This window comes from Hemicordylus capensis, chromosome 2 (genome assembly GCF_027244095.1).
Source record: "Hemicordylus capensis ecotype Gifberg chromosome 2, rHemCap1.1.pri, whole genome shotgun sequence".
Classification (NCBI taxonomy): Eukaryota; Metazoa; Chordata; class Lepidosauria; order Squamata; family Cordylidae; genus Hemicordylus; species Hemicordylus capensis.
The window spans coordinates 46,008,364-46,031,776 of record NC_069658.1 but is presented as its reverse complement, the minus strand read 5'-3'; the positions used below and the strand labels follow the sequence as shown (position 1 = coordinate 46,031,776).

Genomic DNA, 23,413 nt, shown 5'->3' with positions numbered 1-23,413 from the left:
TCTAGCCTCCCTGCACCCCCGCTGCATTGCTTCAAACCTTGGATTGGTAAAAACCCAGGAAAAGACTGAAACCTGGCCAGTGGAGGTCTTCCTGCATCAATTTGGACCAAACCCTTTCCCCTTCTCTCCCTGTGCTCTTCATACACACTTCCAAATCTCCCTTCCCCCATCCCTCAGGATTGTATTTTATCAGGTTAGATAGTTTGCTGCCAAGCATTTCTCTGTACTTCTTTACACACTTTTCTCAATAAAATTCACTAAAAAAGGACAAACAATTCTTGGCTCTCCTACCATAACCACTGGGTGGAATCCTGCCTACGTAATGAATTGGGTAAATCAAAGGACTGTAGGAATTGGGAGGAATGAGGACCAGGCTGATTAGCCTTCCTGCTGGAAGAAAGCCAGTCTGGGGCGGTTAGGATAGGACTTGAGGTCAATTGAGTGGTCTCGCAGGGGTCCCATTTGGGGAGACTGAGCCACAGAGGGCACTTTAGGTCTCTAGGGACTGAGGCTACCAATTGATCACCTGTCCCATGCTGCATTGTTCCTTTTGAATTGAACAGCTTCCCAAGGTTCCTAGCAGAAGCTGATAGGCAGACAAAGCCCTCTTGGCACCCCTCCTGGTACAGGCAAGCCTCCTGCAGACAGGAGTCCAAGTTGCAGGAGCTAGGGCTGAATCTGGTGTCAGTATAACCATTGGATACAGTCTGACATCTCACTGAAAGTTGATCTCTGGGTAGAGTTTCATAGCCTGTGTTTTACGGTGCTGCCCTCTCCACACATGAGATGGCATAGGGCCACTTTAGGTCTCGGGACTGACTGTAGCACCACCAGGGGAGAGCCCCTGATCAAGCCCTGGCCCTATAGATGGGAATGGTTTGCTTGGGCAGCTCGAGGGGAACCAGCTCAGGGGGGAAAGCATCAAACGTGTTGCTGAGGACTTTGGCTATAGCCTGATGGTATCAACAACACCTAGTGAAGAGATGTAGCCATCAGGGAGAGTGAGCCTCATTGGGATAACCCTGGCAGTTCTCTTTAGATCTCTGGCTACTGCTGCAGGGGAGACCGAACTTCACAAGGAAGTCCTTTAGGTCTCTGGTTTTTAGCTACTGGGAAGAGAATGTGCCTTGCCAGGAGAAGTCCCAGTGATTCACTTTAAGTCTCTGACTGCATTTCAGTTGCTTAAGAATCCCCCCAGAGCAGCATCTCCAAATTAAGGTGGAACTTGGGAAATACCTGTTTGGCTCATAACACTTCCCATGCATAACAGTACTGGAAACCATGGTTTGATCTTGGTTTCTAATCCTGTTTTTCAGGTCAAGCACTGGTTCAGATCAAATGTCAAACTATGGTTTGCTCCAAACCAGGGAGAGAGGGATGAAACTACAGTGCACAAGGGCAAGGTCGGGGCTAGAGGGAACCTGCAGGTCCATGGTGTTTAAAGGTTTGTTCATGTAACAATTTTTTGACATTATGTCTGAACCAGTCCAATATCTTCAGCCTCCAGACTCTCACAGAACCAAGCATCTCCCACACATACTATCCTTCTTTGACAATTAATACAATCTAGTACAGCCAAAACCTTAAAGTATAATGATTGAATGAAGAATTAATTATTAATTATTATTTTACATTTTATATCCCGCTCTTCCTCCAAGGAGCCCAGAACAGTGTACTACATACTTAAGATTCTCCTCACAACAACCCTGTGAAGTAGGTTAGGCTGAGTGAATGAATGAATGCACAAAGAAGTTTACATTTTCCAGCTACTATATGGAAAACTCAAAATATGCTTTTTTAATGTCAAGCTCCTCACTTATACTTACCATTCTTCTCGGGCATTTTGGCATCTCTGCGTTCATCTGAGAACAAAACTATAGTCATTGCCACAAATTGTAAATACAGTACTATATTGTAAATGATATGTCTAAATCCTGCCTGTCAAAGGGAAGTGGGGTGAACCTAAAATATAAATATATATAGCCAGCAACAAAGAAGCATGGTTAACAAGGATAATACTGGCATTCCTAGAAAAGTGGACATAAGCATCACATAATCTAGTTTTAGCAAGCTTTCTCTTATTAAGAGATAGACAAAAATCTTACTGAAGAGAGACATTTACTCACCCAAAACCAACAGCCACCCAGTAATTCTGAACACCCTGATGTGGTCCCACCATAGGCAAAATATCTGGAGAATATGTAATAGGACCTGCAACTATATTGATAATGTCTGCTTGTTTCAATATTGGCACCGTTTCCATAGCAGCCTCAACATGATCCATTATTCGGTCCAAATCAGACTCAAAAAGCTCCTTCCCAAAACCTAGAAAAATGTTTGACATCATTATGCATTTTTAAATTTCCAATTCTAAAAGCTCTTCAGTTGTATAGATACACAAAACAAAGTGATTCCTTTCTCAGTACACATAAACATGACAGGATGCTACCTAGAGAAAAACACCCATTTTCTCCTCTGGAAAAGTCCAAACTGAAAGCAACTGGATTATACAGGAAATTTGAGATGAAGATGACAATGCCAGGATGGCTCTTTGTCTTCATAAATACTTGCATGTAACATACATATAATTCACAGATTCCAATCATTCTGCTAAAATAAATTCCATTCATTTTTAAAGGCGGGCTGTTAGAATTCAAATTTATTTCCCTTACACTTGGAGGATGTAGCTATCTCTTGCCATTGTTAAAAATAAAATAAGTAAAATAAAATAAAAAGATATTTAGCAGTTTATTTCAACTAGGAATGCAGTAACTTTTACCTTCCATCACATGAACAATGTGACAAACGTTTGATGTACAGTATCTATCTAACACAGTTCTGCATATATGCATTGTGGTACAGACCAATTCAATTCAGATTTCTGGCTTGACTCCAGTCCAGTATATACTATTTAATTTCAACTGTTAGATGCACAGAATTATGCCCATGATCTCAATGCTGTTTGGGACAAAAGGTCCTTATGATGTTGTACAGACAAGCGAAGTGCTGTTATGGTCTGCTCCATGTCACCAGTGCCACCTAAGAGTCCTTCATGGCATCAAGTGATGCCCCTGTGCCAGTGCCTGGCCCAGGTCTGGCTACCACCAGCAGCATAATGGTCTCCAATCTCCCATGGTTGGGCAAGGTGATTGAGAGAGGGGTGGCTAAACAGCTCCAGGCAGTTTTGGAGGAAACCGATTATCTAGACCCATTTCAAACTGACTTTAGAGCGGGCTATGGGGTTGAGTCTGCCGGGGTTGAGTCTGCCTTGGTTGGCCTGATGGATGACCTGTACCAGGGAATAGACTGAGGGAGTGTGACTCTGCTGGTTTTTTGGATCTCTGAGCGGCGTTCAATGCCATCGACCATTGTATCCTTCTAGATTGCCTGGGGGAGTTGGGGATAAGAGACACTGCTTTGCAGTGGTTCCAACCGCTAACATCTCTCAGGCAGATTCCAGATGGTGGAGCTTGGTAACAGTTGCTCTTCGAAACAGGAACTATTATATGGAGTCCCTCAGGGCTCCATTCTGTCACCAATGTTTTTTAATATCCAGATGAAACGGCTGGGTGAGGTCATCAGGTGATTTGGTGCAGGGTGTTATCAGTATGTTGATGACACCCAAATGTATTTCTCCTTATCAATCATCATCATCATCATCATTATGAAATGGCATTCACTCCCTAAATGCCTGCCTACAGGCTGTAATGGACTGGATGAGGGTTAACAAATTGAAGCTGAATCCAAGCAAGACGGAGAACGGAATCTGAGGGACGAATTAGAGCTTCCTGTGCTTGATAGAGTTATACTCCCCCAGAAGGAAGAGGTATGCTGCTGGGAATGCTCTTGGATCCAGGCCTCACCCTGGTATCTTAGGTGGAGGCTATAGCCGGGAGTGCTTTCCATCCTTTGCCTGATTCAATAGCTGCATCCATTCCTTGAGGAGAATGATCTCAAAACAGTGGTGCATCAGCTGATAACCTCCAGGCTTGACTATTGAAATGCGCTCTACGTGGGGCTGCCTTTGTACATAGTTCGGAAACTTCCGTTAGTTCAAAATGTGGCAGCTAGATTGGTCTCTGGGGCAACCTGGAGAGACCATATTATGCCTGTTTTAAAACAGTTGCACTAGCTGCCGATATGTTTTCTGGGCAAAGTACAAAGTGCTAGTTATTACCTTTAAAGCCCTGAATGGCTTGGGTTACTTTAGAGAGTGCCTTCTTCTGTACGATTCCCATTGCACGTTGTGGTCATCTTGAGAGGTCCATCTCCAGTTTCCACTGGCACGTCTGGTGGTGACTCAGAACCGGGCCTTCACTGTAGCTGCTTCTGGCCTCACTGTTGGCCTTTAAGAGAGCCCTAAAGACTTACTGGTTTGGCCTTGCCTTCCAAGGTTTTAAAATTGTTTTTAAGTATTTTAATTGGTTTTAAACTGTGTTAAAATTGTTTTTATATTGTTTTAAGTGGTGTGTTTTAGATATTGTTTTAAGTGGTGTGTTTGTTTTTATGTTATGTTTGTTTTTAAACTAGTTGTACACCGCCCAGAGCCTCTGGATGGGGCGGTTTATAACTGTAATAATAAATAAATAAATAAATAAATGACACTAACAGTGACAGTGTAGAAGTCACTGTGATTAATCCAAAGCATCGAATCAGGTAATAAGAATGGGCTGTAACAAAAACCACTGAAACCTGAAAGGTTTGTTGTTGTTTTTAGATAAATTACCTGGTGGGACTCCATGTGCTACCCAGGAATCCTGTAGTTTCATTTTTTCTTGATTTTCATATGGGCCAAATAAAAGTCCATCCCTTTCTTGTCTTAGATAATAGGAACCTTCTAAGTCACGAAGTACAGGCAATTCCCTTTCCAGAACTTTCACTTCAGGGATAGTTGCAGTAACGACATATTGGTGGTGAACTGGTATGAGTGGATGCTGCAGTCCAATCATTTTGCCTATTTCACGAGCCCAAAAACCTGAAAAATACAATGTACAGAACAATAGAATGATTGGAATCGAAGGGTATAATCCTTTCTTAGGATAAGAAATATAAGATGAACCGTGGAACTAACACCATTTATTCCTCCCCCACCCCCGATATAATGAACTGCTCCTGAATCTATGAAATAGGTATGGGACTACTTTGTGGATAAAATTTTTTGGATCTGTTTTCATTTGTACTCCACTTAGGTCATAGAGTCTACAGCAGAAAAGCATCTTCCCTGATCTTGTTGGATGAGTTTCAGTTGTAGATACTCAAGAATGTGCACAGGCTTCTTGATGTTCTCCACCATGCAACATGCCTGCTGGAGTCCTGTTTAATTAAGCAAGGCTATTAAATTCCATCTTTGTGATTGTGACATATTTTTTTTGCGGGGGGGAGTAGGGGTTCATGGAGAACTATTGCCACCAGTCCTTAAAAATGCTGTTGTAAGATCTTTATTATAGAAGCCCAGGGCTCATGAAATCCACTAGCCTACTAGTCTGTAATGAGTGAAAAATGATGCCTAACAAGTGAAAAAAGTCCTGACCAGTAATGTACCAACATAGCATCTGACAAATAAAATTTTTTTGTCTGGCTGGTGAACTGAGCCAACATTTCTTGCAGAAGCCTTATCTCAATCCAGACCAGCAATGGTGGAAAATCACAGGTCTGTGTCCAATTTAGCATTCCTAGCTAAAGTGGTTGAGTAGACTATGGCATATGACCTCCAGGTGCTTTGGGAATAAATAGATTATCTAGATCAATTTTAATCTGTCTTTCAGCTGGGTTTTGTGAAATCTCTTTAGTTACCTTGTTAGACGACCTTTATTGAGACAGAGCAACATCTGGCCTCATATTTTATTCTCTTTAAGCAGCTTTAAGTACCTTTGAGCATGAGTACCTTTGAGAATTTTCTCATGGGTTCCATTTTGTCTCCCATGCTTTATGACACCTTAATGAAACCACTGGGCAAAGTCATTTGCTGGTCTGCAATTTGGTATCACCAGGGCGTTTCTCACACAGGGCTTTTAGCTTGCATCTCCTCCAGAATGGAAGGTACATTCACATATAGGCCGGATTTACCCTGAAGTCCCTGTGAGCTAACAGGGAGCACTTCACACATGATCTGTGTTTTTCATTGTGCATTAGAGTTTAGCCCGATATATATCCAGGGTTAAAAAATCCACTTTTTGCATCAGGGTTTTTTTGGGCAACTTCAAACTCGCAGTAGAGCCTCACAGTAAACTCATGGTAAAGCCTGCTGTGTGAAAAATGCCCAGTATGCTGACAAAAGCCAACTTTCCCCCTTTGGTATTGGGTGTAGCAAGGTTCACTATGAATGAATGCCTGGGGTCAGTAATGGACAAGCATGAATTCAATGTATTAAAACTTATGATCAAACTAGGTGTGCAAACAAATCTATAGTGATATGTTTCCAAGCAGAAGTACCTTTTCTTTTGCCAAAAACAGCTGTGCAGGAAGGAAACCCAAGCTGAGGCCACAGAACATGACAAGCAGTGACCTGCTACGGAAGTGATGATTTGAGGAAATCACCACTTCAAGGAGGTAATTTTTGGTTGAAAAATAATGAACCTCCCGCTTCCCACGTGCCATGGTCCTCACCAAGGCTGTCCTTCTGTGTGGTTTTTTGGCAAAGAGAGAGAGAGAGAGAGAGAGAGAGAGAGAGAGAGGTTGGAAGCACAGCTGTATAGCACACATGTCTGTACACATCTCGGTTGACTCTTAGAAGACAGAAATGCTGGTGGTGTGTGGCTTCATTAATCTGGATATGGGGGAATATTCCTGTTCTTGATAGGCTAACAGCCCCCTTGAACAAGCCCTTAGAGACTTGGCATTGTCTGTAGACATGCAAGTTACTGACATGGCCAGGAGAACATTCCTTCAGTTCTAGTTGATTGTGCTCATTTTTAGAAATGTACTCATTTTTAAAGGCAAAGAATTTGGCCACTGTATTTCATATTTTGGTAACTTATTTGCTTGACAATTCTAATGTGTTGTTCATAAGCTACAGTTGGTATGGAAATTAAGAACTGCCCACAGGGCTTTCTAGGATCATTTTATGAGTTGCTGTACCACGGTTTCTAGAAACTCTTGTTCAGATTAATGTTGATAGCACCTGTTTCTGAGCTAAAAAGCAAAGGCACAAATTGCACAAAAGAGGGTTGCGGGGATACAGCCAACAATCACTTTCACAAATCCGTTAAACCTGACTAAATTTTATTATGTTGAAGGATTGTCCCATGTGCAAAAATAATTACTAATGTTAAACATGTTGAGAGAGTGTTTTCTTAAATCAGTAACTGCAAGCAAATGCCTCACCCTGCTCCTGAGAGAGAAAATAAGTAAAGTACAGTGTACGCCTTTATGACTCTTTCTCCATTGGAGTGATTAAATACTTTTGATACTGAAATATCGAGGACTGTAATTTAGCTAGTATCTTTAAAGCTGCATATCGGCAAAATAAATCTATAGTCCTGTTTTATAGCAGATCAAAAAAGTGCTGAAAATCTGGTCAAGTGTTATGAAGTCAGGTTTTATATGTTTCATATACTTAGCAATCAATGAAAGTTAAACCAATTTTACAGAGATACTATTACTACTTATGTACTGTGCGTTTCCTTAAGAAATGGCTATAGTATGCCTAGACTTATTTCTTAAAATGCTCATTTTTTTAAAAAAAATGAAAGCCCCTACTTGAACAGCTAGAAGTCAGTTTCAACTTGTTCACTCAGCTTCTACAGGGAGTTTTCCGGACGACAAGATTTACACCGGTGAAAGCATTGCAAAGTGTGATACAATAGTGCAATGGTTCCAACCCAAGAGTAGTTCAATGATTTGTTGTAGGCTGGGTGGTCATTCATATTTTCAGTCCACTCCAATGTGTTTTCAAGGCAGGGCGTTTTCCAGATTACATGCTGCCTAACCCTGGAAACTGTGCTGGGAAGGGGGGGTGAGAGGAGGAGCAGCTGTGGCCCGAGGGCTGCAAGGCTTCAGCCCGACCAAGCGGGCCCCACTTTGCAGCGCTGTCCAAGGGGAGAGGAGGAGGTGGCGGCGCAGCAGCAGCAACTTCCCATACCTGTGTCAGGTAGGATGGTGCAGAGCGGAGTGCGGGAGGTGGCCGAGCCTGGGGGAGCCTGCAGTGGCAGGGGCAGCAGCGGCGTCAGAGAACAGGAGGAGGAGCCACAGCAGTCAGCCTGGGTGAGCACAGAGCCCCTGCCTCACTTCACCCTCACCCCGCCTGCAAGAAGGGCAGCCAGGAGGTGGCGAGAGGGCTGCATGCTCTGCTGCTCTGGCTGGCTCAGGCCACGTCTCTGCCCTGCCTATCCCGTCATGCCTGCCTGCATCACCCGCCGCGCTTCTCTCCTGGCTCGCTCTTCCATCCCTCCTCTTCTGGATCCAGCCTCACCAAGCCCCTTCCTGCCCCCTGCCTTTTTCGCTTTACTAAAATCACCACACTGTGTTTTGAACCATCCAAACAATACTTCATTGCTGCGCATTAAAAACAGGGCAAGCCTCCTAAAAATGGGAAAATACAGCTACTTTCCTGCAATGCATTTACAACGTTGTAGGGGTGCAACACAGCAATAAAATCCAAAACAGGGCATGGTAAATATGAACGGCACCCTGCTGACAGTGCAGTGAGCGTGATGTCAAAACACTGGCAATACGGAGGGGATTATGGGACACGTTGTGAATCTGTGGCAGTGGGTAATCTGGAATACGCCCAGTAGACACAAAATAGCCTCAATTCAAAATACATCAGGTTTGGAGGAAGTTTGGAAGCTGGAAATGTTCTATGGAATTGCTCGCTTCCTTCTTTCTCACACATGGGTTCCTGCCTCCAATTCCCAGTTTTATCTAACCATAGTTTGCTGTGATGTCTGAATCAGCAGATTATACTGGCTATTCACACGATTGCAGAAAATCAGGCTAGCCTCTGCTAGCCCGATTTTCTACAATCGTGAGAACCACTGGGCTTGGCTGCAAGCCCGGTGGTTCTTGAGCGGGTAACCCGCTCAAGTAGCCCGCCCCTAAAACTGGGTTTGCGAAGCGAGTGCACCGCAAACCCAGTTTTTTAAAATTGTGAGTAGCCGTGGCTCCTCACAAGTAGACCCTTGGCAGGAGACTGAAAAGCAGCCTCCCAGCTCGGGTGTCTCCCCAGTATGCCCTGCGCGCTCGTACAGGGCATGCTGGTGCTTCCGGGGGCTGCGTGACCCACAAACTCGCCAGCCCCTGCCGGCTCCATCACGGAGCCGGCAATCGTGTGGGCAGCCGATACGGCCGCCCAGGGCTCTCTCCCTGATTGTCTGCGGGGCTTAGCCCACTCTCCCTGCTGAGCTTCCCAGACCGTACAGGTTGTGAGACCTGGCTCAGTGCCTTGTCCCCAAACCATGATTTGAAACCACAATCTGAAGTGGGTTCTCAAGCCTTCATTTGGAAGTTAGCACAAAATTTGGTTTGCTGATTCAGTTGTCATGGCAAAATATGATAAGAGAAAACAGAAAGTAGAGGAGGGAGCCCACATGTTCGAAGGGTGAAACATGCAAGCCAGCAGGATATTCCTGATCTCCAAATAATGCTTTGGGGATCAAGAAATATGACGTCTGACTCGAGCAAGTGGATGAGGGAGGAAAGGGTAAGCTGTTCTTTAACAAACCCAGCTGTGTTCTGTGTTAGAAGGATGAAGATTGCAATGGGACTAACAGTACATTGTTTAGAGAGTGTTTGAAATGAAGAAAAAAATTGGCTGTTAGGGTATTAGGAACCTATTCTCATCAGGGTTGTGTTTACCTACCTTGACCCAGGTTGTTAATCAATAACAGCTTCAGAATGTTCCCTTTGGCTGAACATTAGAACTAGACAAGAATGTCCTCAGTTTAACAAGTTATTGGAACAAATGACAAAACCTGAAGAGATGTCACAACTTCATAACCAAACTTTAAAAGGCTGCTATCTGCAAATATGGTAGGAAAATGTACAAAAATAATAATAGTAAGGCAACTGCCCCAATCAGTAATTCTTGTGTGCATATAGGAGCTCCAATTTATATGTGGAGAAGGCAAGAGGGGATGTCTGTTCACTTTAATGCTGCAGAGCATCCCATAACAATGAAGAATCCTCCTGAGGAGTTTAGTGTACCCAAGTCCTGCAGAAAATTTTCAGTCATGGTCATTTACAAAATTTTAATACGTTAAAGCTAAATGGTTGATAGAAAATGGGAGGAACATAGGTAGCTGCCATATACTGAGTCAGACCATTGGTCCATCTAGCTCAGTATTGTCTTCACTTGGAGATGCCAGGGTGGGAACTTGGAACCTAGATGCTTCTCCCAGAGCGGCTCCATCCCCTGAGGGGAATATCTTACAGTGCTCACACTTCGTCTCCCATTCATATGCAACCAGGGCAGACCCTGATTAGCTAAGGGGACAAGTCATGCTTGCTACCATAAGACCAGCTCTCCTCTCTAGATCAGCTCTCCTCTTAACTATTAGATGTCAAAAGCATCAAATGCCAGCAATTCCCAATTATTTCCTTTAAAACTATTAGGTAGCTTTAAGAAACTTTATCATTTTTAATCGCATCAGATTAAATTCACTTAGTATCTATATTTGACTTTTTAAAGGAAACAGATTAAGTCTGGAATGTGGCAATCTGTGCAAACATTTATATCAGAGAAGCAAATCTCTCAAATTGTATGTTTGGTGAGAAAAATGTAGACGTTACACAGGAACATACTAAGGGAAATATCTTATAGTGCTCACAAATATAGTCTTCCATTCAAATGCAAACCAGGGCAGACCCTGCTTAAGGAGACAATTCATGCTTGCTACCACAAGACCAGCTCTCATTCCTTGCAGTATATTCCGGTGAACTGGAGCAAAGGGGATACTTCATACATGACAACTTCTTCATGGAGATTAAGCTCAGACTGTGCATAAAATGAATGTATATTGTAACTTAATAGGTTGCAAGTTTTCCTGTGAATCATTGTGCAAAAAACAGTTGTGGATGTACAAAGGCAGCAAAAGAGAAAAACAGGTTACTTACCTGTAACAGGTGACCTTTTGGTGATCCGGTATCATTCACAACAGTGCCTAACAAATCTAAACAACTCCTCCCGGAGCCACCATCTCATCCATGCCTTGAGACCCCTCAGCTCTGCCTGTCTCACTGGCCCTGCATTTGGAACAGGTAGCACTTTAGAGAACGCTACCCCGTGGTTCCTGGACTTCAATATGTTACATAGCAGCCTATGTGGAATGCTTGGGATATTTGTAGGAAGAGAGGGAACCAAGGTTGACTTGGCCACCATTGGGTAAGTATGATACATTTTATTTTGTGTTCAAGGACTTTGCTGAGTACCCTTGTAGGAGAGGGAAGGGAGGAAAGAGGTAGAATGTGGGTTTTCTCCAGAGGATCTGGAAGGCATCCCCCAGAGGTCCCTTCCCCACCCCTGTTCTTGAGCAGAAATGATTGTATTGGTAGGCTTGAGCAGAGGAGCTCCTACCCCTGGACTTTGGGGCCAAAGTCCAGGATCTCCACACCTTCTTGAGCCCCCTAAATACTCTTTAGTCTCTCCTGGGTGGTGTGGTTTGTATCCAAGAATCTATGTGTTAAAAAATGATGCTTAAATTATTTATTTTTTGATTTGATTTGATTTGATTTGATTTGTATACCGCCCTTCCAAAATGACTCAGGGCGGTTTACAATTAAAACAAACCACTAAAACAGTAAAGAGTTACGTAAGAGCTCGTAAAACAAATTAAAAACAATATAACAACAATTAACAATTTAAAAACATTTTAAAACAACAATTAAACAATTACAGCGATTAAAAGCCCCAACATCGGGTTAGAATATTAAAACAGATTTAAAAATCCTGGAAAGCCAGGCCAAACAAATACATTTTAAGGGCTCTCCTGAAGGCTAATAGAGAATTCAAATTGCGGATTTTCGCAGGGAGCACATTCCACAGCCCCGGAGCAGCTATAGAGAAGGCCCGCCTCTGAGTCACCACCAGACGAGCTGGTGGTAACTGGAGACAAACCTCCTCAGATGACCTTAATGTGCGGTGGGGATCACGCAGAAGAAGGCGCTCTCTAAGGTAACGCGGGCCTAAGCCATTCAGGGCTTTAAAGGTAATAACCAGCACTTTGTATTTTGCCCAGAATCATATTGGCAGCCAGTGCAATTGTTTCAAAATAGGCGTAATATGGTCTCTACGGGTTACCCCAGAGACCAATTTGGCTGCCACATTCTGAACTAACTGAAGTTTCCGAACTACGTACAAAGGCAGCCCCACGTAGAGCGCATTGCAATAGTCAAGCCAGGAGGTTACTAGCTGGTGCACCACTGTTTTGAGGTCATCCTCCTCAAGGAATGGGTGCAGTTGTTGAATCTGCTGAAGCTGATAGAAAGCACTCCTGGCCATGGCCTCCACCTGAGATACCAGGGTGAGGCCTGGGTCCAGGAGTACTCCCAAGCTGTGCACCTACTCCTTCCGGGGTAGTGTAACCCCATCCAGCACAGGAAGATCTAACTCACTCCTCAGATTCTGAACCCCCACAATGAGCACCTCCATCTTGCTTGGATTCAGCTTCAATTTGTTCTCCCTCATCCAGCCCATTACTGCCTGTAGGCAGGCATTTAGAGAGTGAGTGCCAGCCTGAAGAAGGGAGGGAGAAGTAGATTTGGGTGTCATCAGCATACTGATAACACCCACCACCAAATCTCCTGATGACCTCACCCAGCCGTTTCATGTAGATATTGAAAAGCATTGGTGACAGAATGCAGCCCTGAGGGACTCCATATAACAGCTCCTGCTTTGAGGAGTGACTGTTACCAAGCTCCACCATCCGGGATCTACCCGAGAGATAGGAATGGAACCACTGCAGAGCAGTGCCCCCTATTCCCAACTCCCGCAGGCGACCCAGGAGGACACCATGGTTGATGGTATCGAACGCCGCCAAGAGATCCAAGAGGACCAACAGAGTCACACTCCCTCTGTCGATTCCCCAGTTAAAGTCATCCATCAGGCCGACCAAGGCTGTCTCACGTCCATAGCCCGTTCTAAAGCCAGTTTGAAATGGGTCTAGATAATCAGTTCCCTCCAAAACCGCCTGGAGCTGGTTAGCCACCACCCTCTCAATTACCTTGCCCAGCCAGGAGAGACTGGAGATTGGCCTTTAACTATCCATCGCTGAGGGATCCAGGGAAGGCTTCTTAAGAAGAGGTCTAACTATTGCCTCCTTCAAACAGGGAGGCACCCTACCCTTCCTCAGCGATGCATTTATGATATTAACTAGGCCATCTCCAACAATCTCTCTGCTAGATCGAAGCAGCCAGGTTGGGCAAGGATCCAGAGAACAAGTGGTAAGCCGTACCGCTCCAAGCAGCTTGTCCACGTCATCAGGAGTCACAGATTGAAACTGATCCAACCTAACACTGCAAGAGGGATCACTGGATACCTCCCTCACAGACCCTGTAGAAATAGTGGAGTCCAAGTCGGCCTGAATACAGGAGATTTTATCCGCAAAGAACCCACTAAAGGCGTCACAGCAGAGTATCTCCGGGAGCTTATTTGAGGCAGAAGGAGCAAAGATTATACTCCTCACCACATGGGATAACTCTGCCGTACGTGAACCCGCAGACGCAATGTGCGCCGACCAAAAATGCTTTTTTGCTGCGCGCACTGCCATCACGTACGTCTTCAAATGGGTTCTATGCTGCATCCTGTCAGATTCGAGCCGAGTTCTCCTCCACTTGCGTTCAAGTCGCCTACCCAGCTGCTTCATCCCCTGCAATTCCTCCGTGTACCAGGGGGCCATCTTAGAAGCAGGGCTGGAGGGACGCTTAGGAGCAATAATTTCTACTGCCCTGGTGAGTTCTCTATTCCAGGTTCCCACCAGGGCATCGACAGAATCACTGGCCGCACCAACATCGAAACCCTCCAAGGCCTTTTGGAAACCTGCTGGGTCCAGCAGCCTTTTTGGGCAGACCATCCTAATAGGTCCATCACCCCTGCAGGGGTGGATTGTGACCGTGATACCAACCTTAACCAGGTAGTGGTCCGTCCATGACAATGGGGTAACCACCGGATCCCCACCCATGGAACACCCCCCTGATCCGAACAGAAGACCAAATCCAGCGTGTGGCTGGCAACATGAGTTGGTTCAAAAATTAATTGGGATAGGCCCATAGTTGTCATGGCCGCTATGAACTCCTGAGCCGCACCAGACAAGCCAGTCCAAAAGTGGATATTGAAGTCCCCCAGCACCAAGAGCCTGGGAGACTCCAACACCAAGTCTGCGACCAGCTCCGTCAGCTCAGTTAGGGAGTCAGTTGGGCAACGGGGTGAACGGTACACCAACAGAATCCCCAATCTATCCCTAGTTCCCAGCCTCAGAAATACACACTCAATATAGGTCAACTGTCTCACAGGGGCCCTGGTAAGGGAGATAGTATTTTTATGGACCACAGCCACTCCACTCCCCCCCCCGCCCACTTCCCCTAACCTGCTCCACAACAGAGTAACCTGGAGGGAGAAGCTGAGCCCACACTGGGCCACTCGCCTCCCCCAACCAGGTCTCAGTTATACATGCCAGGTCAGCTCCCTCATCCATGATCAAATCATGAACAATTTCAGTCTTATTTTGAACTGACCTGGCATTATGAAAGAGCAAGGTCAGGCTCTGTGGGTAGTTGGTGCTGCTCCCCAAGGCCTGAGAGATGTCAGAACAGTTGGAAGTAGAAATAGTTACCAGATTACTAATTTCTCTTCCCCTGTAACGGCCTGCTGTTCTGCCAGCGCCAATTCTTCTATTCCCCACCACTACAGCAATAGCACCCCCTGCGTCATCCCTTTCGGGAGAGCCCAAACACATCTCATCAATTAGGCCTGGCACAACTCAGGGCAATAAAAACAACACTTTGACCCCAAAATCCACCCACCCACAGAACAACCATCCCTCAGCCCTCAGTCCCACCCCCGAAGGCCCAGCCCCCTTTGGCGGCCAGTTTTGGCAGCCCACACCGCCAGCGTGTCTTCAGCAATTTTTGAGCCTCTAAGACTTCCCAGAAGCCCTTTCTGCCACAAAGGACTGCTGGCTGACACAGGTGTTAATTGTCAAGGCTTTCTGAAGGCTTGCAGGGGGTGGCCCTCCAAAGGCCTTTAGGTCCAGGCTCCAGAATTACCGAGGTGCATCTCTGGGCTTGAGCTCCCAAGGTGGAACAAAGGTACTTTCTGTGTTTTGGTGTTGTGGTAGCAAGCATGCATTGTCCCCTTTGCTAAGCAAGGTCCACCCTGGTTTGCAGGTAAATGGGAAACTACATGTAAGCACTGTAAGATATTGCTCTTAAGAGATGGGGCCGCTTTGGGAAGAACATCTGCATGCTTGCAAACAGAAGGATCCAAGTTCCCTCCCTGGCATCTCCAGATAGGGCTGAGAAAGACTCCTGCCTGTAATCTTGGAAAAGCCACTGTCTGTCTGTATAGAAGATACTGAGCTAGAAGGACCAATGGTCTGATATGGCAGCTGCCTATGTTCCTATTTTGAAAGGACTTCCTTAAATTTAGATTTAATTGTTTCTGGAGTGTCTGTAATGTTGTCTTTGAAATTCTCCCAAATCGAGTAATGGTATTTGGCCATGCAGGTCATGTAATTGGCAGTTTTAATGGATAGTGAAGAGGAGGAATTAGACTCTTCTGACCCAGAGAGTCTAATTTTCTGCCCTCCTTTTCAACACGGGTGGAGTGCTTTTTTCCTGATCTATTTCCCATGGCACAAGCTACTACTAAGAAATTCAGCACAGGCTGTTTGAAAAGAAATGTGCAATCTTCTTTCTGCACCCTGTAGAAATGTTCAGGGTATTTGGAAGTCAAAGTTGAGGTAGATGGAGCATCTCATGCTGACTTCGCTGAGTTTACTAATACAGGCAACATAGGGAGGGCTGCCAGATGAGAGGTACTAGAAGAATAAATAAAGTCATATACAGGGTCTTTGATTTTGGGTGCCGGAGATTTCAATTCCAGGCCAAGAATTTGGCCATTTCAGACCCTTGGTTATGATAAGATTTTGTCTCCTCTGTGGGAGAATAAGACGGGTTGCTGGAAACATTTTCATCGGGCGAAAGATCTGATGGCTTTCCAATGTGGGTAGAATTATCATCTGAGTCAGACATGGACATATATTCATAATTTGATTTTTCTTTTTCAGGAAAAGGGGATTTTTCCTGAATCATGGCAGAAAAGATAACTTATAGATCTGGAGAGGAAGGGTGGGTTGTCTCCCTTGGCTGCTCTGTAGGAGGTTGTGGAAGAGGAATGGGGTCTAGAGATCTCTTGAATGATGAATCACGCTCCTTAGACAGGGTTTGCGATTGTGAGTTGAAAGCGGATTTCATCTTCATGAGTTTCCATAGTTTAAACTCTTCATAGTCATACAATAGTGAAGGCAAAGGCATATAGAAAGCGTATTTTAATCTTCCTGTCATTCTAATATAGCCTGTTTCAAGAGCACCTGGGAGTTATCCAGACATGGGTTCATGGTGCAGGGTGTCCAAAGAGTGAATCTGCTTCACAGTAGATTTGCAGCAGTTTAATTCAGGTGATTACATGGGCCGTTCACATAGGGTCGGCTACTCTCCACATTCCCTGCAGATCTTTTTACTGTGAGCATTCCCAAAGCTTGCTCCAGGTTTTTTCTCCAAACAATAACATCCCAGGAGGAGGCGAGAGATACCTCCCTTCATTATTACTTCTTCTTTTTTTTAGTTTGACAGCTGCCGGTGTTCCGCAAGATTGACTAGTCAAAACAACAGAATGCTTAACCTGAACCTCCAAATCTGACCCAAATCTTTGTTGATTTTTACAATGAGCTTGCCGTTGTGACTGCCTTCATCACCTCATGTCTCCACCCCCACCCCAGACCATTTAAGAGGCCATGGAAGTTTAAAGTAGAAGTCATTGCTTTCTCTCTGTGATGGAGAAAAATGCAGCTTCATGGAATCAGCTCAGACACACAGGTCTCAGGTTGCATCGAACCTGTAGTCTCCATAGTTAAGCTTCCAGGCATCCTCCAACAAAATCTGCATATGTAAAGCCTGCCTATCTGCCTGATTTGCAGTGTCTATGCTCCTATGGTGACCAGACTTCAATAAGACGAAGCCAGAGACTCATATATGAATTAAAAGTAGCCAAAAGACTGGAGTAGCACTAGCAAGGATTGTACATGTTGAAAGCATAGGCAGCCCCACATTTTGCATTCCCGTTCGTGCTTGCTTTTAACTCAGAAATTTCTCCCCACCACCACCTTCTGGACTCCCTCCACAGAATTTCACCAATCTGCCACAACCCCTCCCCCCTGCCCTCAGCACTCACAATTGCAAATCACTCAAAGAGCAGACCAAACCGAACACAACTGTCAAACTCCCGTTCATTTAGCCTTGCGGAAGATCGGCGAAACAAGTTGCCAAGCAGTGACTTCTGCTGACACTTGGCGTTCCACTCGTTCACCCAAGTCTCCAGTTCCTTGCAAACTGTGAGACTCTCCCCTTGCCTTCAAATATTTTTAGAAATTGACCTGCTCAATAATTCAGCAAAGCGGGGGGAGGGGGCGAGGAGCAGCTTTTATTGGTTGGAGACAGCCACTCCAGCTGCCAGCCCACTCCTGTCCACAGGCATGGCATAGGGCAGGGGTCAGGAGTCAGGACGCATTAGGACAGTCTTGCTGAACTGATCCACTGAACTGATCAGACCTGCCATGGCAGGAGGCGAGAAAAACAAAGTTGGGAGGGAGCAACAACTGGGTTTGAGGGCAGGCAGGCAGGCAAGGCTTCATGCCTCTTCTTCTCATCCCCGGCAAAAAGCCTCTCCTGAGCTGCAGGCTCTTTCTGAAGCTGATCGGCGCCGCTTGAAGTTTTTTTAAAAATAAAAAACCCACAAAAATGTGAGGTTTTTTTGTGGGGGGAGCTGAATTATTGGCAATGGCCCCTCCACACATCACAGAAGAAGCGGCGGGGCATACCAGAAAGCTTGGTTAAAAAAAAAAGCTGCTGCAAATAGAAGATTTTTATTTACCCTGGACATAATTCAGACTAAACGAGAATGTGCAGCAGTAATTTGGGGAAAAGTAGAATTGTGTGTTAACTGGTCCCTGACAGCCCGCTGCAGCTTCGGGGTAAATCAGCCGATATGTGGACTCGCACCCTCCATTCTGGAGGAGATGCAAACTAAAAGCCATGTGTGTAAAAGTCCCCAGTGAGCTCCAACAGTCCATCTTCCTTCTATAAGAAGAGTATGAAGGAAGTGAAAGATGGTACCTTTCATTTCAAGGGTGATTTGGAAAATAAGAAGGAAAACACCAGGTGTCACTCTCACTGGTGAGGCTGATGGTGTTTTTGAGATAGGCAGTGCACCAGAATATCGTCTTTGACATCGAGTCCATGAAAAGAAAAACCCTTAAAGGTTCACCCAGAAAGTGTTGTATGTGGAGACCCCAGGATATAGTCAATGTCCTGCAGGATAGGGAATTCCTTCAACATGGACAGTGTGGAAGGAAAGATGATGCCAAAATCAGGTGATACAGAGACATTTGAGGAAGCAAGTACTTGCCTTCCAAATTCAGACACGGGCTCGGTTGGCATTGATATCAATGGTGTCAAGGTTTTCTCCATAGAGGGAGCAACTGGTATGGTAGACAGAGGGAGCTTGAAAATCCTTCCACGGGGCCTACTGCACAGGCGCATAACCCATGTTGTGAAGGATACTGGATCACCACAAAGATACACAGTATCAGGTAATAAGATGAAAAGTCACAAGAAGATGGTCAAAATTCCTGAGGAGAATGGGAAAAGGGAGCTCCTTCATTTCCACAAAATAAATGGAAATCTGAAAAGGAGGAGACCTAAAAGATTCTCACAATCTATGTACCACATACCTTAACTAAATAAAAAGAAGCTGATGGTCATATCCAGAAGCAGAAAGACACAGCCCATTTTAATCTTGGAAGTGTTTCTAATGTGCAAATATACACAATGCCAATAAGCTGTTTCCATAATCCATGACGTTTAGGACTGGAATTGCCCAACAGTGCAACTAATTTCCTCTGTTTTTCAAGTCAAAGGGCAAACTATACAAACATTCTGACCTGGAGCAAGCTTCATATCCTAATCTCAAACTAATAACTGGAAATAAGATCCACTAACCTATGTAATGGAATTTAAGATTAGTATTCCACTCACATAAAATGTTGTTATACAATCATTAAACATTGATTGATATTATTCAAATATTCTACAATCTATTTAAAATTATGAAAAACCCACTGCTTCAGGCCCAGATGTATGTCATGAGGTCATCAGATGCACACCATAAATCATTAGCTTTCTGCAAGCCTTCATTACAGCATTAGTTCTCAATCTTTGCTTAGTATGAGTTACTTCATCCTGCAAAATTTATTTTTGTTAAAACTTCCAACGTCATCAAAATATTTTTCATTTCTTACCGGCTGTATTCACAACTCTGTTTGCTTGAATTGTTCCATGTGGAGTTTCAACTTCCCAGGTTCCATCTGATCTTGATTTCAGATTAGTTACTTGAACTGGATAATTCAAATATGCACCATATTTTCTGGCCCCTGCAGCCAAGGCCATGGTGAGTGAATAAGGGTCAATATGACCATCTCCAGGATTGTACAGACCTGCTAAAACCTAGGGGTCAGGGTCAAATAAAATAAAGTTAAATTAGTGTGTTGCTGTTTTACTTAGTATCTGCTGAGTGACAAAAAAACAAGGGAGAGCTCAACATTAAGATTTCACATAATGTGGAACTAATTAGCTCAGTGTAATTTCTAGGAAAGGAAAATTCAACATCTGGCCATAAAGAAGAATCAAATGGTTGAAGTTTTCAAAACTAATTCAAAATGAGCACATATTTTATAGAAATTCAATGTATTTCAGCATTGAACCAAGCACTACAATTATGCTTTATCCAAATCAATATGGGTTTTGCTACTGATCGCAACAGGAGTATGAATGCACCCTATTTATTTGTTTAAACACATTCATGTCTTCCTTTCTTCCAAAGAGTTTAGGATGGCAGTATAGATAATTATATCTCATCCATTACAAAAACTAAAAATTTATGTTTGGATAAAACAATCTGCCAAATAGGGTTCTGCTTTCAAGTATTGTACAAGGTTGCCATGCACATGAAAAGCAATCAAAAAAGCCGAAAGGAAATGTTTTATATTTAATTTGGGATAGAAATACAAGAACATAAGAAAAATACCAGAAAATGCTATCAGTATATTTACCAGCATTGATGGTAATTCCTTCTTATGTTCTTTAATATTTGTTCCTGATACTTTCATGGTTCTATTATTTGATTCTGATCTACCATGATATATGATTTGCTCTCTAATTTTATGCCTTACCCTTTTCTGAATGTCCTCTGCTCAGCAGGTCTTTTTTTTTTTATTGTTCCATTATTGTTTTAAAGCTTCTTTATCATTGTATACATATTACTTTACTCATCTGGATAAATCCTTGTCTCAATAAAAACAAAGCCCTGCTGGACCAGACCAATGGCCCACCTAATCTAGCATCTTGATTCAATAGTAGCTAGGATCTGGAAAGCACAAAAGCAAGAAGAACCACCTTATTATTGTTTGTGATTAGGAAAGAATAGACAGCGCTAGTCTGAAGTTCAAGTGCCCCTAAAAGAATAGTCATTGCAATTCAGTGGCGCTCTTAGGACCGGGCCATGGGGATCTGGCCTGGTCCTCCACCACCTGCAGGGAGTGTCTCCAAACATGATGGCGGCAGCCACCCGTGGCCACCCCAGTCCCCAGCAACTGTGGGTGCCGCTGCCACCCGCCGCCACCCACCACTGCAGTGTGGGCGAGGGCTGGGCAGGGGCCTCTCAGTGGGGGAATGGGATGGGGCCGTACCACTCCTAGCGGCCACTGACCTGCCTCCCCATGGTAGGCTTTCCTCAGCAGAATGCCTGGGTCCCTTCCCTTCTCTCCACTTTCTCTCTTAGCCTACCGCCTCGAGACCTGGAGGCTGCTTGTGCCAGCAACAGCCTCCAATCTTATTGGTGGTTGGAAAGTGCCCTCCCCCCACCCAAGGTGCTGGACTTAGTTGGTTCTCTTCACTGTCCCACACTCTTAGCCAGGTTGTGAAGGCAGTGGAAGGAAGACAAGCTGTACCCATCACGCAGCCAGTGTGAAGTAGTGGTTAGAGTGCTGGACTAGGACTGGGGAGACCTGAGTTCAAATCCCCATTCAGCCATGATACTAGCTGGGTGACTCTGAGTCAGTCGCTTCTCTCTCAGCCTAACCTACTTCACAGGGTTGTTGTGAAAGAGAAACTTAAGTATGTAGTACACCGCTCTGGGCTCCTTGGAGGAAGAGCGGGATATAAAATGTAATAATAATACCTTTGCCAGACCCACCAGAGGCACCAAAGAGGTTGCTAGGTGGGTGCTGCAAGCCAACCCCACACGGACTCTCTTGTCCTGTGCTCGGAGGCGATGGAGAGGCGCAGGAGGTGCGTTTGGCCATTTCGGCATCTGAGAGGGACAAGGCTCAATCGCAGCCCCCCCTCCCAGTTTTGTGCAGCTCCACAGGAGAACTTCCAGCATCATCTTTCAGAGAGCTCCTCCTAGCAAGGATCTTTTGCATCCCTTCCTGGAGTAGATGCCAGTGCCCGTCCACTGAGCTATGGCCCTTCCTAAAGCTCTCGCTTTGCCTCCTCTTCCACAGTCCTTAAAGCTAAGGGCACCCAACATCAGCCCTGAGAAGCATCTGGATAGGGGCACTGCCCCTTAGGGGCCCAGGGACATTCCCCAACTCTCTTGTTCAGTTGTAGCTATGCCCCCGATGTCACCTGCTAGATCAGCAGCGAAGACAGGCAGAATAGTCCCGGGCTCTGTGAATGGACAGCTGGGTACTCTGATAGACAAAGGAATGACAGACAGACACAGGGCTTCATTTCCAATAGAAAGAGCATGATAGTTTGCTCTCTAGTTTGCCTGGAAAGCCCCTCTCCCTCTCACCCTTGGCTTATGGGGGGAGTATTTGAGTCATTTAGTACTGGAAGGCAATTCACTCTGCACATGTTCAAAAGCTCTCTTCTTGGTTGTAGCTCCAGAACAACAGCATCCTTAGTCTGCCCCACAGCCCTGCCATGAATGGAAAAATGGATGGGGAAGCCTCTAGGCACAGCCTGTCCCTTTTTGAACCTTTGCTTGCAGAGTTCCTTGTAACTGTAGATGCTCTGTGAGTAATAAATAACAGACCGACAGTGCTTCTACAACCTTTTTATTGAGAATTCTGTTCTACATCCTGTGTGGAAGAGGGGCAAAAAAGTCATAAATAAATGAACTGTATCAATCGCTGTGCACAATAGAATATTCCAGGTATCTTCTGTATACTTGCAAAAGAGCTAGAAACGTGATGATTCTTATGGACAGAGAAACAGAGTGGCTGTGGGTGGGAGGGAAGTACTAGCAGACTCTGGGTGACCCACAGATGTGTCTGTGTTCAAGACGTTTGACCAAAAAAACCCACCCAAACTTCTAAGGGGCCCATCCTCCCCCAAATGCCCCCATGTTAGTCAATGGAACAGAATGCTTCTGGGCTAGCAGTTAACAGACAAGCCAACAGGCTAAGCTAATGGGATTCTGTGATAAGGGAAGGAAGGAGGCCTTGAACAAAAAGTGTGGGACATTTATCTGATTGAAGGATACTTTCTCATGCAGTCACAACCCCTCCTGCTTCTGGGGGGAAGGTATCTAAAACTCTTGTTTTCTCACCAGCCATTTCACAGCTTTGTGTTTCTGAGGGCAAAGGGGTTTGAAAAGGAGCTCAAAGTACCCCCTGCCAAAGGCGCTATTACCCCTGGACTTCTGGACCAAAGTCCAGGGACTCCACAGCCCCTGAGGGCTCTCAAATCCTCTTCAGTCTGTCCCGGGTGGTGTGGTCGCCCGGCCGACTATGATGATGCTTCATTTACAGGGGAGGGGCCTCCAAAGGCCTTTAGGTCCAGGCTCCAAAATTACTTAGGTGCACCTCTGGCCATTATCAAAAATATTGCTCCTCTTTCTGTTCCTTTTACCCCTAAATCTAATTATTTAGCTGCAGAAAACATTATGAATTCCTCAGAGTTCGCGAAAACCCATTGATAGTAGACAAGAGGTCAAAACAAACACAAACCCCACTTGTGTATCAATAAAGGATATGTTCCATTGCCTGCCCTATTCAACTATAGGCAGGCTGCTCTGTTTCATTTACGAAACATTGATAAAGATGGTTTAGATTAGATCACAAACAACCTATTATTATAATATTGGCTGCCGCTGCGTCTTTTATTTATTTATTTTATTCATTCTATTTCTATACCACCC

At 44.8% G+C, this 23,413-nt stretch overlaps 1 protein-coding gene and 1 long non-coding RNA gene across 3 annotated transcripts in view; one reads left to right on the top strand and one right to left on the bottom strand.

The window, feature by feature from the left end:
• The window catches only part of LOC128344710 (uncharacterized), a 61,163-nt gene extending 55,918 nt beyond the window's left edge, over positions 1-5,245 (top strand). Inside the window, exon 4 of one of the 2 annotated variants that reach the window (XR_008316000.1) lies at positions 5,190-5,245. This is a non-coding gene — a long non-coding RNA (uncharacterized LOC128344710). Of the gene's footprint in view, positions 1-5; positions 253-5,189 lie in introns of those variants that run through there. The other variant, XR_008316001.1, reaches the window with a different exon arrangement.
• The window catches only part of DMGDH (dimethylglycine dehydrogenase), a 94,096-nt gene that overhangs the window by 44,993 nt on the left and 25,690 nt on the right, over positions 1-23,413 (bottom strand). Inside the window, exons 5-7 of the mRNA XM_053295437.1 lie at positions 19,509-19,713; positions 4,727-4,975; positions 2,127-2,325 (exon numbers count right to left, since the gene is read on the bottom strand). Of these exons, the coding sequence (XP_053151412.1) occupies positions 2,127-2,325; positions 4,727-4,975; positions 19,509-19,713 (653 nt within the window). The remainder of the gene's footprint in view (positions 1-2,126; positions 2,326-4,726; positions 4,976-19,508; positions 19,714-23,413) is intronic.